The following is a 19,331-nucleotide window of genomic DNA, read 5'->3' as shown; positions in this document are numbered from 1 at the left end:
AGCAGACTTTCCCATGGCAATGCGCCTTTTAATTTCCTGGCTGCTGGTGCCAAGACTGTTGACTATGGAGCCAAGCAAACTAAAGCTGTGTACAATCTCAGTCTCTTCACCATCCATGGTAGATGGAGAAAAGATCAAAGTTGTTAACAATTTCATCTTGCTTGGATCCACAGTCAACACTGTTGGAACCAGCAGTCAGGAAATCAAAAGACAAGATGCGCTGGGAAAATCTGCTGTGAATGACCTCGCCAGTGTGCTGAAGAGCATCATTGTCAGTCTGAATACTAAGGTACACCTGATCTAGGTTGTGGTCTTTGCAGTTACTTGCTATTGATGCCTTGGAGTTGTGGTGCTGGAGAAGAGCATACCATGGATTGCCAAAAGAGTAAACAAGTCTGTCCTGGAGAGCGTGAAACAAGGTTGTTCCTTGAAGGCAAGGATTTTGAAGCTCTGTATCACCTTCTTTGGGCATCTTAGCAGGAGGGACCAGTCCTTGGATACGGGTATCATGCTTGCAAAGGAAGAGGGTCAGCACAGGAGAGGAAGACCCTGGATGAGATGAATTTTTATAGCAACTATGGCAATGGGATCAGATATGTCAGAGACAGTGAGGTTGGCTCAGGATAGGGCAAGGTTCAGAGCCTTTATACATAGAATCTCTATGAGACATCTGCTTAACAGCAACAAGAAATGTGGTCTTTGTTCATTCAGAATTTTAAAAATCCATCAATATATTGTTATGTGCTGTCAAGTCAGCTATGACTTGTAACACCCCGTTGAACAACAGATCAAAACCTTGCCCTGTTCTGTGCCATCCTCATGATCTGCAGCGTGCTCGAGCTAATTGTTCGAATCTCTGTATCAGTCCATCTTCCTTATCTTGAGGGTCTTCCTTAGTGTCTCTGTTCCTCCTCCTCTCTCAGCCTGAATTCGTTTTCTGAAGATTAGCCCCTCCTGACAATATGCCAAAGTATATGAGATGAAATGTCACCATCTTTGCCTCTAAGGAAATTGTTGGTTGCAATTCCTCAAAGACAGACTTAGTGCTTCTTTTGGTATTCTGTGGGATATTCAGTACTCTTTTCCAATACCACTATTCAAAGGCATCGATTCTCCTTTGTTCATCCTTATTCCTTGTCCAATTTACAGATGTATAGAAAGCAACTGAAAATACTAGGGTGGGCCCAAAGCACACCCTAGTGTTTGAACTGACATCTTTGCTATTTAATACTTTGGAGGAGTCATTGACAGCAAATTTTCCCAAAGAATACAGCCTTCAATATAGATTACATGTCAGCATCAAGAAAACAAAAAAATCCTCATCACTGGATATCATAGATAAGATGATATCATCATATACTGTAGAGTTGGAACTGATTCATAGCTGACCCTCTGGCAGGTTTTCAGATTGTCCATCTTTCTTAGTGGAGCACCTGGTGGATTTGAACTGTGTGCCTTTGGTTTGGCAGCACAACTCCTTTCCACTGTATGGAGAGAGAAAAAAATTCAAGTTGTCATTGATTTAATTTTATTTGAATCAACACTTGTGGAAGCAGCCGTCAAGAAATCAAAGATTTGTTTCATTGGGAATATCTGCTGCTTCAGACCTCCCAATCACTATAGTCGCAGTAATGAAGAGTATTTAATATTGACAGAGGGATAGACATGTAAAGAACCCAGAAATAAAAACTACCTACATCTTTTACAAAAGTGCAAAAGCAGTTCAATGAAGGAAAGATTACCTTTTTAAGAAATAATGCTGGAGCAATTGGATAGCCATTCATTAATTGACTTAGCCTCACTTCTCAAAATTTAACTCAGAATGTAAAATGCAAAATAAAGTTTTAGGAAAAAGAACTGGAAAAAAGTCAAGATCGCATAGATTTCTCTGTCCTAGTGGCAAGAAGCTACACTGTGCAATCCCAAGGGTATGTAGTTTGAGGCCACCAGCTGCTCCATGGGAGAAGCACCTCCTGTGCGATTACCTGCCTCTGAAAACCCAGTGGAGGATCACCTATGAGTCAGTTCTCACTCTGTGGTACACAACAACAAAAGCAAACTGAGTGCATAAGGAAAAGACATGAGAAGACATTTCAGCTGGCAAATAAGCACAAGAAAATTTGTTGGAGATTGTCAGTCATTAGTGAAATGCACATTTTAATCATGATCACTTGTCATTACACACCTGTCATAATGGCTAAATTAAAAAATATTGGTGACAGCCAATGGAAGTAAGGGTGCAGAGAAACTCGATTGCTAATGAGAATGGAAAAGGTACAGCTATGCTGAGAAATTGGCAGTTTCTTTTAAAATTGTACATATGTCACTGCCATATGACACAGAAGTTACACTCTTGGACTTTTTCATGTAAAAACCCATACATAAATACAGCTTTATTCTTCGTAGACCTAAATGAGGAACAACACAGAGGTATTTCAGTGAGTGAGTGAACAAATGAAAGTAAATTTCTACCATGAAAAACCACTCAGCAATCCAGAAGAGTGAATTCTTAACAAGAATATTGTTATCTATATGGTGTGCTCTCACATAATGTACAGTAATGTTTTTAGTACTTGCCCTTATAATAGCCCAAAGCAGAAACTCTGTGAATGAATGGTTAGAGAAATTGTAGCTGTAAATAGAGTATGGGCAGTATGGGGGCAGGCTCTAACCTCCACTAACATCACAAGGGGAAAGAGTCCCCAGCCCACAACATCAACAGCCCAAAACCTAGTCCAGCTTCTGTCAATTCTAATACAGATCAGCCCTTCCCATGGTTCTTGCTACTACACTGTTGAGTCCACTAATCTGTTGCAGTGGCCACTGAGAACTTGTAGACCAAAATCACTGTTTATTAGACAATCTAACAAGTTGCAGTTTGTGTAGGAAATTGAATACAGTTCATCAAACAGGACAGCTTCTCCAATGTGCTCTCTGACCTGACTTTAAGCTTTATGGCTTTGGGCTAGTCCTGTCAATTATGACACCTCTTCTCCTTTTCCACCCCCACTTAGTCCCCTACCCACTCTGCCCAGCCCTCCAGCAAGCCTAAGGGAAGGCCTTTGCTTCTGGCTCTGTGGGCCAGCAGTATAGCTCTGTGCCACCATAGGCTGTGGTGTTCTGCCACCTCTGTCTTTCGTGAAAGAAGTGAGATTCTCCTTTGCTGCCCTTGAAACAGCTCCATTTAAGCCTAGTAGAATGGCAAAACTGATCAATCCTCTTGTTACTAGTCTGCACACAATATTTATATGTTTCAACCCAGAATTTACCAAATTCACATTATTAGCATAGTCCTACTAAGCCATGTGGTGAAAAGTCAGTCAGTGGCTAGGAAAGCCATTTTAATAGTCATCTACTGCACTATAGTAGTTTATCCATTCTCCAAAGTACTATTACGTTATAAAAAGAATGAACTATTAATATATATTAAACTGAATGAATATCCAGAGAATTATACTGAATTTAAAAAGCCAGTCTCAAAAGATTATCTGCTGTCATAGATTGAATTGTGTCTCTCCCAAAATACGTGTCAACTTGGATACACTATGATTCTCAGTGGTTTGGCAATAGATGTGCAATTATGTAATGGTGTAATCATCTCTCATGATGACCTGATGTCATTATCCTCTGTTTTAGATGTATTATAAATCCTGACTATATATTTTAAATGAGGCAGTATTCAAGTTATGTTAATGAGGATTACATTATATTTATTGTGTTAATGAGGCCAAGTTAGGTAGGATGCCACAAGCATACTCAAATCACCATTCTGATCCAATTTAAGGGGAATTTTTTTTTCCTGAGGTGTGGCCTACACTACCTTTTATCGTACAAGAAATAAAAAAAAAAAAAGTGAGCAAGGTTGGGACCTTAATATTACCAAGAAAGAAGAACCAAGAGCAGAGGTATCCATTAGATTCAGGTTCCCTGTGCTAATACTTTCGTAGATGCAGGGGAAGCTTGATGCCAAGGCACATGGAGCTCTCAGACCCATAGATGTTAAACGAAGACAAAGGCCACAGAGCCAGTGGAAGGTGAATCCTTCTCCTGGAGCTGACACACTGAACTCATACCTTTAACTTCCTTAACAGTGAGAGAATAAATTTCTGTTGTTAAAGACATTCACTTTTGACATTTCTTTTCTAGCACGCATAAAGTAACTAGGACATACACTGTAGATGCTATTTATATAATGTGAAATTACAAAATTACTGAGATGGTGAACAGATTAGTGGTTACTGGGGCTCAGGGTGAGAGTTAGGTAAATTGAGTATGATTTTAAAAGGGCAGTATGAAGGATCCTGTAGTGATGAAATTGTGCTGTATTGTGATTTTATCAGTGTTAATGTTTTGGGTAAGATGGTGTACTGTAATTTTATAAAATGTTACAATTGGGGGAAACTGGTAAATGGCACACAAGATCTCTATTATTTCTTAGATCATATATAAATCTATATTTATCTCAAAATAAAAAAAGTCTAAAAAGTACACATGAGATAATAAGCTTTGTGCCAGAAGAGTATATAAAAACTATCTTTCATTTACTTTTCCTTTCCTGCTGTTTTAGAGGATGAGATATTTAAGAATAAGGCCATTTTGCTCTAGATCTTAATATTTTTCATCTTCTCCAACACTTTAATATTTCAGTATTTTATTATAAATTTCTTACCTCTCTAATGCAAACAACAACAAAGACTAATCAGAAAAATTTCTTCTTGTGTTTCCTTTCACATTTACTGCCCTAACCCTCGGGGTCATTTCATCGCTTCAGTTTCCCGTCACTTTCGTTCTAAATGTCTCTGGAATTCACGTGTGGTTGTTTTGACGTTATTCCAGGATACTGTCAGCTGCCACCTCAGTTACTGCATTAGCTTCCTACTCTTCCCACATGTACTCTGGCCTCCTTCCAAATACCTTTCTGCCAGAGCAGTCTTTTCAAAGTTCAAACCTCACTGCATCATTCTTAACCTCTAACCACTTTGAGAATTGTTTAATGGATTTCCATTGTGCTTAGATTAAAGACTGCAAATCTTAAAATGACTTTTAAAGCTGTGTGTGCTGTCAGTCCTGCCTCATCTTCCTCTCTTCCCTTAGACTTTCCTGTCCTGGTTTATTTCTGCCTCACGTACGTGTGGTTTATCTTGCTATGATTCCTTTTGCATTCTTTTAGTAGTCTTTCTGAAAGTCTTTTTCTTGCAGTCATAGTTTAGTTAACTCTTTCTCATTCTTCATATCTTATCCCTAGGGATATTTTCTCAGGAAAAGCTCTCTACTCTTTCTTAATTCCTTGGCAGTTTCTTTTGGTAAACTACAATACAGAGTTGTTGTCTTTTACATCAGCCTTTTCCATTGAATTCCACAAGAGTGCTGATTGTGTCCCTTTTTGCTCACTGCTATATCCCCAGTTGCTACCTGGCACAAAAATCTCAACTATTTATTCAGTGAATGAGTAAATAAATCCTTATTCTAACCTTCATTGCCTCACTTTAAAAGTAGTGGTACTTTTTTCCCCTCTCCTTTCCCCCCCTCCTACAATTAATGCCACAGTCAATTGCTTTATACTCAATTCTGAACTATTAAAATACTTAGCCACACTTTTTACTTTTCTAGTCTTTCCCCTACTCCTCTTGTTTCTTCACAAAACCTGATCTTGTGATTTTTATGCTTAAAAACATGGTTGCTTATCGTCCCAGCCCTCTCCTCCAGACTAATCCCAAACTTCTTCAGGGATGGGAACACACACAGACAGGCCAGCATGCACATGTATTCTCACACTTTAAATACAGCAGTTTAAAACTTAAGTCTGGTTCATTGACAACTGACACTTCCCCCCATATTATTTTCTCTCCTGTATCTTTGAATTCTGAATCCAGCATGGTGGGACAGCACAGGACAGAGCAGGGATCTGATGATCTGTGTTCATAGGGCCGTTAGGAGTTGTGGTCAACTCCATGGCACTCTCAGCTGCTTTAGTTCTTCAAGTCATCAATTCTGTGGAATTGATGGAATCTGCCAAGCTGAAGCCCATCTCTCTTCTCTAGCTTCTTTTAAGTTGAGTAAAATTCACACCTTTAAGAAAGATTGACTTCTTCTCTGCCGGGGCTCAGATAAATCAATATTAAGCATGGAATCAGGAATATTTTTAGTGTGATTGTTAGATATAAATAACTATCAATTTTTCAAGTATTATCCTGACTGATATTTTAAATTATGTTCATTTTAGCTGAGTATCATGTGTATGTAACTGATTTTTCACTTTTAAATGTTATATTGTAGTAATTTTGTCTTAAAGTGTAAGATTTTTAATTTTTTCTATTTTTCTACTTTTGGAGACAAGAGAACACTCTTATCTCTCTTTTAGCCCATTCTGTTATATGTTATCTTCCTTTCCTATTCCCATCTCATGAAGTTGAGATTTGATAGTTATAATTATGATGGTTCAAGATAGGAAGGTCAATTGATTTTTAGTTGTGACCTTGTGGGGTATTTCCTTGGAGAAGTAGTCAGACCCAATTCTGGCTTTTGACTCTCTGTACCAGAAACCTAATCTTCTATTTATAAGATTTGGAAAGACTATTAACTAAACTGACAATATGCTGAAATTTAAGCCAGCATATTTACTTAGGAGAAGAGTTACAAATGTGACCTAGACTGAGTAGTTACTCTGATTCTCGCCCTCCCCACCCAGTAGTGAGTTCTAGATGAAAACATTATTTCTAATCGGAACATGTTTGTTGACAGTAGATAGAAAGTGGAAATGTATAATATTGAGAGCTGAAAGAAAAAGCTGGCCTTTAAGATCAGTTTAACAATGGAAAATATTCCTTTACTGTTGGGCTAGTGATAAGAAGCGTAGTTTGATTCCATGAGCTACTGCATGGGAGAAGGACGGACAATCTCCTCCTGTGTGATGTACTGCCTCTGTACCGCTGGAGGGTCAGCAGTGGGTTGGGTCCACCACAATAGCACACAACAACAACATTGTCTAAAAGTCATTTTTCTGTCATATTGTCTTTGGTACCAGCTTCTGAATGTATATAATCTGTGAACGTGACTTTTAAAGAAGCACCTTTTGTTATAAACTAAAATGGATATTAATGATTGAATGAAAACCAGTAAAAAAGTAGCACCTTTAAATATGAATTCATCTCCAGAATTAACTGTGTAACTTGCTTTTTTGGGGGAAGTTTTATATGTTTGAACTTCTCACTTTTGAAATGAACTTGTTTACATGATATGACACTGACAGAGTGCAGAAATTGTTGAACAATATCATTAATATCACACAGAAGCAAGATTCTACTGAAAATTATCCAAACATTACTAGACCAGCACATCAGCAGAGAACTGCCAGAAGTGCAGGCTGGGTTTAGAAGAGGCTGTGGTACTAGAGATATTATTAGCTAATATTAAATGGATCTTGGCTGAAAGCAGAGAGTACCAGAAGAATGCACTATCTGTGTTTCATTGACTATGCAAAGGCATTTGACTGTGTGGATCACAACAAATTTTAGCTAACTTTGAAAAGAATGAGAATCCCAGAACATTTGGTCATGCTTATGTGAAACTTATACAATGCCATGGTCTTTGCCATTACTTGCTATGCATCAGAGAGCTGGATAATAACTAGGGATGATAGAAGGAGAGTTGATACCTTTGAGCTTTAGTGCTGGAGAAGAGTATTGAATATACCATGGACTGCTAAGAGACCAAATGAGTTCATCTTCGAGAGGGTGAAGCCAGGCTGCTCCTTGGAGGCAAGGATTTTGAAGCTCTGTTTGACATACTTTGGACATGTTGCTATGCGGGATCAGTTCTTGGAGAGGATCATCATACTTGGGAGGGTGGAAGGACAGCACAGGAGAGGAAGACCCTCGATGACATGGATTGATTCTGTCACTGGGGTAATGGGGATAGGTGTGTCAGAGACAATAAGGTTGGCAAGAGATAGATCAGGGTTTAGGGCTCTTGTACATAGGGTCATTATGAGTCGCAAGCGACTTGATGGCACATAACAACAACAGTAACAAGGCTGACCAAGAGGCAGTCATCAGAACAGAGCAAGGGAACACTGCATGGTTAAAAATTGGCAAGAGTATACACCAGGGATGTGTCCTATCTGCATGCCTTTTCAGTCTGTATGCAGAACAGATTATCCAGAAGGTTGGGCTCTATGAGAGAAATGTGGCGTGGCATCAGGATTGGAGAAAGACTCATCAACAGTCTGCATTATTCAGATTATTCATCCCTGCTTGCTGAAACTGAGGAGGACCTGAAGAGCTTGCTGCAGAAGATCAAAGACTGCAGCCTTCAATTTGAATTGAAGCTCAACATCAAGAAAACGAAGATACCACTGGGCTGATTGGCAGCATCATGATAGATGGTGAAGAGATTGAGATTGTAAACAGCTTTTGTTTGCTTGGCTCCACAATCAACACTCTTGGTACCAGCAGCCAAGAAATTAAAAGATGAATTGCATTGGGAAAGTCTGCTGTCAGAGCCCTCTCCAAAGTACTGAAGAGCAACTATATCAGTCTGGAGACTAATGTGCACCTGATCCAGGCCATAGTCTTTGCAATTACTTGCTATGTATCAGAAAGCTGGACAATGACTAGAGATGATGAAAGGAGAATTGATAACTTTGAGATGTGGTGCTGGAGAAGAGTATTGAATATACATGGACTGCTAGGAAAACAAATAGGTTTGTCCTAGAGCAGATAAGTCCAGGCTGGTCCTGGGAGGCAAGGATTCTGAAGCTTTGACATACTTTGGACATGTTGCAAGAAGGGACCAGTCCATGGAGAGGGATATCATGCTTGGGAGGGTGGAGGGACAGTGCAGGAGAGGAAGTCTCTCAATAAGATGGATTGATTCAGTTACTGGGGTAATGGTGATGGATGTGTCGAAGACAATAAGATTGGCAAGAGATGGAGTAGGGTTTAGGGCTGTTGTACATAGGGTTGCTATGAGTCATAGGCAACTCGATGGCACATAACAATAACCATGTGATAGAAATTTGATTAGTATATTATTTATGACTCTGGATTTTTCTAGTTTTTTGTTAAGTAGACTTAAACCATTTTCAAGTCTGGTATCAAAGACTGTTTACATCCGTGTTGCTAATGTTGTGATGGTGGTTGTTTTGTTCCTTATTGTGTGGCGCATAGTGACCTTTTTCTCTCAACAACCTTCTTCCCCTTCTCTTCTTCTTTTTTGCAGTCAAGCATCAAAGGAAACTCTTCAGTAGTCCTAAAGTCTGTGACTTAGCTTTTCTCTTCTGATGTTTTACATTTCCTCTTTTGTGCTTTCCCTTAGCAATCGCAGTGTGGCAGAGCTGGGGTGGAGTGACCTTCAGATTGCTTCAGGATGACTTAATTTGCAACCCTGGTTAGAGCAGTAAGAACAGGGATAGTGAGGACAGAGCAGCTTGTCACAAAAATAGTGTCCCATTGGGAACAGCTAGAAATGTCAAAGATAATTCATTGTAACATTTCCATTAGGCATATTTATGTTTGTAAAATGTGAGTAAAGCAAATTTGTCTAAAGTTGTGGTTTGGTTTTTTTTTCCGTTTTATATGAGTTTGTAATCATACAGAGTTATAATACTAAAAAATATTTTCTCTATTTTATACAGTTAGTGTCTTAGATTTTATTTTCCAAGTTCTAAAATGCATCACTACTTTTTTTTTTTTTTTAAATGCAGCTCTGAAAGATTGGTACTGCTGGCAGGAGGTAGCCTGGTCATCAGTGACGTCACTGAGGAGGATGCTGGGACTTATTTTTGTATAGCTGAAAATGGTAATGAGACAATTGAAGCTCAAGCAGAGCTAACAGTTCAAGGTATGTACATATTTATGATCTGTCTGTTCTGGATTTGCCAATTGTTTAATGAGAATGTGGGGAAGGGTAGTATAACATTACACTGTTGAACAGCTATAGCTGTGTTGTAGTCATTGTTAGGCGCTGTCGAGCCCACTGCGTCTCAAAGCGACCTTGTGAACAACACATCTGAACCTTGCCTTTCCGTCACTGTCCTCATCATCTCATACATGCTTGTGTCCATTCTAACAGTCACTGTGTCAGTATGTCTCGATGAGGGTCTTTCTCCCTTTCAGTGACCTTCCACCTTTCCAAGTATGATGTTATTTTCCAAGGTCTGATCCCTCCTTACAGCATGCCCAAAGTATGTGAGACTTCACTGTCCTTACCTCTAAGGAGCACCTTGGTTGCACTTTACTCCCAGACTGACTTGTTTGTTAGTTTGGCAGAGTAACAACTGCATGGGCGAAGGGACAGTGGCATCCAACCTTCTCTGACTTCATAGGAGGGAGAAGGAAAGTCCTAACAATGACAGGAATCCACAGCCAGTTTCTGTGAGGTCAGACATGGCCCCATTCCATACAGGTCTCGGGTCACTTATCCCTCCCATGCCACGTGTTCCTTCCCTGCTGTGTTCAGTAATTTGTTGCAAGTAGTCGCATACAACTCATGAGCAATACTCAAGATTATGGGCTTTATTGGAGAAGTGACAAGTTATAATTCATGGTCAGGAACAACTTAGGAAGCAGTTCTTTGGTCAGGACATCTATACTCACACGCAGACCTCTCTAGGACCCTTGAGCTCCTGGTCTGTGCTTTTCTTACTTTTTAGGTTGAGAGCTCACAGCTCTGTCATTCACCAGTTTCCTGGTTCTGTCTCTAGTGCTGCTGTTTTTCTGCCAGCTGTTTGTCGTTTTCCATTACTTGTATGTTACCACTGCCTGTCACTGAGGTGTCACAGCTCTTTGTCTCCTGTCACTGCAGTGATCTCAAGCCCAAAGGATACACTCTTTATCTTCTTTATTGATGAGAGAAAAAAAAATTAGTCATCCTTAAAAACAAAGAAGTTTGTGTGTGAGAGAGAAAGAAAGAGATAAAGAACCAAATACTATGTTAGACTTTTTATTGAATCCTGCTTCAGACCTTCCAGCTTCTGTGAAGGAGAAAGATGGGCAGTCTTATCCTATGAGTTTTACAGCCTTGGAAACCTGCAAGGGCGTCAATAATAAGAAATGACTCTACAGCTATGCGTTTGGATTTTGAAATGGTTTAGCTCAAAGACTATATTTTAAAAAAAAGCATTTGATGTGCCTGCTTGCCTAAGCCCTGTTATAAGTAAAGACTTTTGTTACTTAAGTACAGATCTTACAGTGGATTTATCAGTATGATTTTTCTTTTATGAGGAACCAACTTTGGTCTTTGCACTTGTTTCATGTATGTTTTCTATTTCATTTGTTTTTTATCTTGTCATTATTTCCTTTCACTCATGTTTTATATGAATTATTTATTGTAAAAATATATAACACATTTGCCATTTGAGAGAGAGATAGAGTAACCACTAAAGAACTTTCTCTCATAGCATTTGCCTTTTATAATTATTTCACGTATGCTCTTTCACATTGGCATTGGGTCAGAACCAACTTGTAGCTGATCATCCAGCAAGTTTTTAGAGACTGTAAATCACACAGGAGGGCACTGACCATCTTTTAATTACTATGATTATGGGGATTTTCTTAAGAGGTGGATTCAAACTGCCTGCCTTTTATCTTATTCTATTAAATGTTAGAAATAAAATTATTTTCTTAATTTTATTGTCAGCGTATTCATCACTGATTTATAACAAACATCATTGATATTTGTGTGTTGATCTTTTTACTCTGCAGGATTTTTAAAATTCCTTCTTTAGCTCTGTTAGATTTCATGTCGAGATTTGAGAGACTAATTTGTGGGATTATCTGTATTACAGGATTATGTCATCTGTAAATAGATGCAGTTTTACTTCTTCCTTTCCAGTTGAGATGTTACTTACTTTCTTTTGCCTGAGTCTTTCAAGTAGAATATGCTGTTGAATAACAGTGGAATGGTAAAAGCAGGCATTTTTTTGCCTTGTTACTGACCATAAGGGGAAGATTTGTGGTTTTCCCACAGGGAATAATAACAACAACAAAAAAACAGCTCTATTGCTGTTGAGTCAGTTTTAACTCATAGTGACCCTGCAGGTTTGAATAGAACTTTGTCATAGGATTTCCAAAGCTGGAATTTTTATAGACACCACATCTCTGTCCCACAGAGCAGCTGATGGCTTTGAACTGCTGAGCTTTTGGTTAGCAGTCAAATGCTTTAATCATGGTACCATTAGGATTCCAAGGATATTAACTGTTTTTCTATAAATCCCATTTCTCATGTTGAGGAATTTACCTTCTGTTCCTACTTTCCTGAGTTTTCCCTCCTGAATCATAAAAGGATTATCAATACATTATTCCCTATCAATTGTGAGGTCCATATTCTTTTCTTTCATTCTACTAATAGTGTGGTACATTGTTTGATTTCCTTTTGTTTACCATTCTTACATTATTGGGGTGCATCAACTTGATGATGACATGTAGTGGCATCCACTTCCTAAACAATACTCTGGAAACTCTATGAACTTTCAGAAACTATGATAGTTCTAGAAAGGCTTCAGGTCTTTTGTTCATAAGGTCACTATGAATCATGCTCAACTCCACGGCCATCAACAACAACAACAACAATAATCTTAATATGCTATTAGAATAGGTGTTCTATTGTTGAAAATTTTTGTGTCTGTATTTGTAAGGGACATTGGTCTACAGTTTGTTTTCAGTGTTTTTGCTTGGCTTTACTGTTGGGCTAGTGTTTCTTGAACCAGTTAGTAAATGGTTCCTTTCTTCTGATTTTCAGAAGAGATTGAATAGAATTAACTGTTGACTCTTTTGGACATTTGTTGGAGTTCCCTGAGGCAAGTTGTCAGGTCAGATCATTTCCATGTTGGAAGACTTTGCTTACAAGTCTTTGCACAAGTTCCATGTCTGTTGACATTTTCTCTTTCTTCTGGAGTTATGTTAGTGTGTTTTGTTCAGTTTGTCTCAGTTTCTAATTTGCTGGCATACATTTGTTAATTGTTGTTGTTGTTGAGTGCCATCAAGTCGCAGGTGACTTATCGCGACCCTATGAACGAAAGTCCCGGACACCTCCTGTATAACTTTCGTCCTTTCTCCAGGTTCATAGGTTTTCCAGAGGTAAGCTGTTATGGAAGTGGATGCCACTTCTGCTTCCAGGCTTGTTTTAAGCAGGGAACTTCACCAAACACTGTCCACCCTGGGTAACCATACTCACATTTGACTCATCAGTGTCACAGTGTTTGGCTTCACAGCAACCATGAGTTACCTCTTTACAGCAAGTGGACATACCAGGGTTACACAACCTAGAAGAATGTTTCACCAAAAACAAAGGCAGGCCTGAGGGCTGTGGAGTAGAATCACCCACCTTTGCTTGGGAGCATGGCTTTCTGTTTGCTAGACCAACGGCCATTTGTTAATAGTATTCCCTTTTATTTCTGTAGGATCAATAATAAGGCCCCATCTTTAATCTCTGATGTTAGTTATTTATTTCTTCTCTCATTTTTCTTGTCAATCTAGCCAAAGAGTTTTAAATTGTTTTGACATTTTCAAAGAACCCATTTTTGTTTTGTTGATTGTCCTTGGTTTTCAAGTCTCTGTTTTTATTTCTGCTCTAAACTTTTACAAAACTTTCCATCTGGTAGCTTTTTCTGATTTCTTAAAATTTAAAGTTAGGTTATTGATTTGAGTTCGTTTGGTTTTAAAAAGAAGGCGTTACAGCAGTAAATTTTCTTCTGGACACTGCCTCCAGTGTATATAAATTTTGGTATGTTGTGTTTTCATTTTCATTTATCTTTAAATATTTTCTAATTTCCCTAGAGATTTCTTCTTTGTGTTGGTGGTGGTTTATCACCCCCACAGCTCAACTTTCAGCCAAACAGTAAGGCAGCCTATGAGGTGAATAGTAGCACCTGAGAGCTTCTCCCTCCTTAGAATAAACAACCCTTTACCATTCAGAGAGCAGCATTTGCCCAAAGATAAACTCCTGAGCAGGAAGGAGTGGGATAGAAGGATTCATGAAAATGAAAATTACAGGAGGAAGTGGGAAAAATAAAATTTTGTTATAGGTATTTTAATAATATAAAACAAAATGTGTATGAATGATTGAATGAAAAAAATCTGTAAAACTTAGACTCAAATCACAATTTAAAAAAGGAAAACAAAGACTGGAAAAAATACTTTGTTATTTTGTTTCTTCACATTTTGAAATTTCCAGTTTTCCTTCTGTTACTAAGTTTAGCTTTTGAAACATTCTATTGTGGTTAGAGAAGATGATCTTTTAAGCTTAAATAAATAAACTCCTGATTTGGAGTATTTTAAGATTTATTGAGACTTGTTTGCTACCTAAACATGATTCAACTGGAGAATAAATCATGTACATTGTAACAGAGGCTGTATGCTGTGGGTTTTAAATGGAGTACTCTAGATAATGTCTCTTAGGTCTGCTTGGTTTAGAGTATTGTGCTGTTGAAGTCCTCTTTCCTTATTGCTTTTTATTATGGTTATTCTTTAAATTCTAAATAGTTTAAAAACTCAAAAGAAGAAAAAAGACTTTGTGGCATTCAGATTTTATTGTCCAGAATTAAAGTTCTATTGTCATATATTCACACTTATGTATTGATTATGCCTACTTATGTATGATTATGTATTGGTTTTCATACTACAAGAGAAGAGCTGAGGAATTATGACAGAGACCTTATGAAGTCCACAGTCTAAAGTATTTTCATCTGGCCCTTCACAGAAAAAGTTTACTAAACTTCTGATGTAGATGCTTGTAAAGAACAATAAGAAAAAGACAGGTGAACAAAAAGAGAATGGGCAAAATACTTGATCAAATGCTTCATAGAAGGTTTCCAAGTAGCCACTAAACCTTTAAAAATTGATAACATTCTTCAGAGAACTCCAAATTAAAGTCATGTTGAGATACCACTGTACTCAACCAGAATGGCTAAGATTTAAAAGGCTAGTAATACCAGGTGTTGGACAGGATGAAGAACCTTGAGAAGGCTAATAAAGTAGGCATGTTGTTGTTGTTGTTGTTAAGTGCTGTCAAGTCGCAGGTGACTCATGGCGACCCTATGAAGGAGAGTCCTCGACGCTTGGGTGCCTTTCATCCTCTCTCTAGGTTCATAGGGTTTCCGGAGGCAAGCTATTATGGAAGTAGATGTCACTCCTCCTTCCACAAAGGAGGCATAGGAGTGTAAAAAAAGGTGCTCTGGCGGCTGAGTGGTTAACTGTGCTGCAATCCCAGAGGCATGCGGTTCAGATCCAGCAGCTGAGCCACGGGAGAAAGCTGGGCAGTTTCCTTCCATGGATTTACCACCTCTGGAAACCCGCTGACAGGTCAGCCATGAGTCGGTTCTGACTGGACAGCACAAAACATCACAACAGCAGTGTAAATTGAGACAGTCCCTCTGAAATGCTGTCTTGTAGAACATACTAAAACCACACTTAAATAAGTTCTGCGATGTAACTGTTGTAGCCCTTGAAATATTCTCATTAAAAATGTATAAGCATATGCACCAAAAGACACACATAATGATATTCTTGCCAGTTTTACAGTCTTGCCAATTTTAGTCATTAAAAACTGGAAACAATTCAAATGCCCCTCAACTGTAGAATTGATAAATATATTGTGTTCCAATCACACAATGGCATATGATTAGGAATAAAAGTTGACAGCCTTCTGCTATATGCAATAACAAGGATTCATCTCATTTAAAGCTTGCAGGAAAAAGAAGCCACATGCAGTACGTACTGTACAATTCCATTTTTATAAATTTCAAAGTAGTGGTGGTTTTATAGACTCTTAAATCCACCAGCTGCCCTTAAGGAGAAAGATGGACAGTCTCCTCCTGTGCAATTTATTGCAGCTGGTAGATTCAAATTGAGTGCTTTTGGATTTGCAGCATGACTCATTACCACAGAGTCACCAGAACTCCCTAAATTTAAAAAATAAACAATACTATTCAGTGGTTTTCGAAATCAGGAGACTGATACTTTCAGAGAAGGGCAGAGTAGTGACTGAATTTGCACAGGAAGGGCTTCTGATATATTATTGTTATGGTTCTTAATCCGGTTTGCAGTTACAGTGATTCAGGCTGTACTTTTAATGTGTGTCACATGCTGTCTTGTCTTTTTTATTATTTACTGATAAGAAGTCATTTTGTACAAAAACATATTTGGAAAATTTTGTTTTGAACCTTATCCCACAACTGAAAATACTTCCCCCCCTTTTTGGTGGCTATGATTGGCTGATGGGAAAAGCAGTTAAAGAAAAATAGTTGGATGCACATACAGTCATACCTGTCTGAATTCTGTTATTTTTAAAGAAGTTATAACTATAGGAAATGCCATAGTGAGTGTTAATGCAGAAAAGGTTATGAGTTCATTCTTCATCTGTTAAATATTTCAGATTTATTGTTTTATCACTAACTCCTGGGATTTCTACACTTGCTGTGACGTGAATGTATTTCCTGTCATCTTAAATTGTTGATAACACTTAAAATGGGTCATGAGTTTGGGGTTTTTTTAAAATGGGGATTTTTTCCCCTTTTGTCTTAAAATACTATAATAGTCTGTGACACACATGTTACCTTCTTAAAAAAGAAGAAAGCTCTCCATTTGTATTTTTTATGCCCATATGAAATATTTCTAAATTGGCCACCCTCTTGATTTTGTAAATACACATAATCAATCTACTTTTGAGGTTTGAAACTTTGCCATTTCTCTCTACCTACAGCCTAATGTCATTCTAATTCTCTTACCCTTCTGTCTAATCTCTACTTTCATTCTGTTGTTCTTGTTGTTGTGTACAATGAGTTGGAACCAACCCAGAGGTGACAGTCCAGCATGTTGTCAGAGGCTGTTAATGGCACAGGAGGAGATTGCTCATCCATCTCCCACAGAGTAGCTGGTGGTTTGAACCGGGTGCCTTCAGGATAGCTGTGTACCTTCTTAGGGCACTAGAGCTCCCTCGTTAGACTTCCATTCAGACATTGGTCTTTTTCTTTTCTTGCAGTCTTCGTGATTTCATGTTCCTTGATCTCATGATTGTTCACAACATTCTGCTCTCAGTCATTTGATTTCTCAGTTCTCTGGAAATTTTGGGATAAAATTCACGGTCACCTTTTTTAGCATTATTGGAGAAGCAGCATTGACAGGTATCTAAAAAGCATTGTTGAATCCTGTATACCAGGGTTCTCAATTTTGTCCCTTCGTATGTGAAATTGGCCGAGTTATTTAACTTAGCTGGTCTTGATACCTTTATCAGGGCCATTATAAAGGGTAATTAAACAAACTTGTCATTTTTCCATCTAGCATGGAGTGGAATGGAATCATCTTTACCAGACTGTGTTAGTAGAGGTAGTAGTTGTGTGCTGTTGAGTTGGGACCAACTTATTGCTGACCCTCCAGCAGGTTTTCAGGGGCAGTAACGTGCATGGGAGGAAATTGCCCATCCTTCTCCCATGGAGCAGCCTCTGGATTTAAACCTCAAACCTTTGGGTTTTCAGAGCAGCTTCTTAACGTTGTTGTTGTTGTTGTTATGTGCCGTCGAGTCGCTTGCGACTCATAGCGACCCTATGTACAACAGCCCTAAACCCTGCTCTATCCTGTGCCAATTTCATTACCTCTGACACATCCATCCCGATTACCCCAGTCACTGAATCAATCCACCTCATAGAGGGTCTTCCCCTCCTGCGCCGTCCCTCCACTCTGCCCAGCATGACAGCTCTGTCTTGTTTGTATCCTCTTATCTCCAGCACATATTTCCTGATGATCTTTTCTAGTTTAGCAGGTTCCTCTTTGGAACTTAAGTTTCATCTCCCCCTAGGTAGAGTTATACACCCCTAGAACACCTGGTTATATGCTTTCCCCTACTCTATTACTAAAAACAAAGTCTTTATCAACAGGAATTCATCATAATAGATTATCAACAAAAAGTGATTGAATGAACAAATGGAAATTTTTATTTAAATTGTTATCTGTGACAAATGGATTGATTTGATGTCTGTGTTTTATTATTTCTGTTTTCTAACTCCATTTTTAATAGACTTCTATTTAAAAGCTCTTTTCAGTCCCACAAGGACAAATACTGTATAAAACCATTATTGTAGAATGAGTATGAGGATCCAAGGCGGGGAGTGGGTAGAAATAAAGGGGTGAGGATGAGGGGAGGGTGTTAATTATAGGGTTGCACAATTTGATGGGTGGGTGGGGTGAAGGAAATAGGAAGGATATTTTGTGAGGAAAAAATGTATTCAAACTTTGTAAATAAATAACAATAAAATTTTTAAAAAATCAGCTCTTTTTTTAAGAAAAATCTTCTGGAGGAAGATGACACAGTCAATTGAAGTAATACAGCTACCTTTATTTGCACATAGCTTATAAATAATACTTAGTAACCTTTATTAATTCTCAATTTTTACCTTTTGATCCTTTTGTATCCAAAGGGAAACTTTTCTCAAAAAAACAAAAACCACCTGATATAGTTAAAGATGAGCATTCCTCCATATAGCTGCCATCTCTACTGATTAAAAACCTTTAGATCCTTATTTATGTGTGGACATTAAATCCTGTTATCTTTAATCTCAACTCTATGACTTACTTTGGCAAGAAGCCTCATATCTCTTTATCTTCAGCCCTCAACTCTGAAATTTTCGGAATCCTCTTAAAGGGGTCATTTCTCTTCCAGAAACCAGCCAGTTTTGAGTACTTCTCAAGGTAATTTAATCTCAAGGGGAATCACCAGCTGCTTGTAAGCGCCATGTGTTCGTTGGTTTTGCTTGTATTATTCTTTCCACCTAGAATAGAATGCCTCTCCCCTTGCTTAAATTGCCTCAGAAATCTCTTTTTAAGCCCTGACTCCTGCTTACACCCATCTTTTATACTCATTCTCTCCCTACCCTTTTCACATTCTCATTGCTTTTGTCAGAACCCTAGTCCTAGCTGACTCTTCTGTGTGTTTCAGAAGCTGTAAATTGAATAGCTCAGGAGTAACATCGAGACTGCACAGTCTTACTCCTGAAGACCCACTAGTGGATTTCAGCCACCAGAGAGGCGTGGGCTTCTAGAGAGGTAGTGCAACTTACAGACTGTGCCACCAGGTGCCTTTTCCCACTAGGTGCTCTTTAGTTTTGGTTTTTGTTTTTTTTATGTCCTATATATATATCTTTCTTATTATACTGGTCACATTTATTATTATTTCCATATCTGTGCCCTTTTTCTCCTACCAAACAGAGTTATCTGGAGACACGAATGGATTTTGTCAATCTTTATATCCTACAGCAACTGAAACTACATATTTGGTGACAAATAATGACTTTAAGAACATACTATTCCCACTTCTGGATAAGCCATTGAATAATAGATTAT

General features: G+C 38.3%; 1 protein-coding gene across 3 annotated transcripts in view; it reads left to right on the top strand.

Annotated features, from left to right (window-relative positions):
• Nucleotides 1-19,331, top strand: part of NEO1 (neogenin 1) — a 247,473-nt gene that overhangs the window by 96,802 nt on the left and 131,340 nt on the right. For all 3 annotated transcript variants that reach the window (XM_006888320.1, XM_006888321.1, XM_006888322.1), the window contains exon 5: nt 9,704-9,840. In XM_006888320.1, coding sequence (XP_006888382.1) covers nt 9,704-9,840 — 137 coding nt within the window. The remainder of the gene's footprint in view (nt 1-9,703; nt 9,841-19,331) is intronic.

The sequence above is a fragment of the Elephantulus edwardii genome, unplaced genomic scaffold, assembly GCF_000299155.1.
Source record: "Elephantulus edwardii isolate Elephantulus edwardi_28Jun2011 unplaced genomic scaffold, EleEdw1.0 scaffold00066, whole genome shotgun sequence".
NCBI lineage: Eukaryota > Metazoa > Chordata > Mammalia > Macroscelidea > Macroscelididae > Elephantulus > Elephantulus edwardii.
The sequence above is the reverse complement of the archived record's forward strand: the minus strand, read 5'-3'. Positions and strand labels throughout refer to the sequence as shown.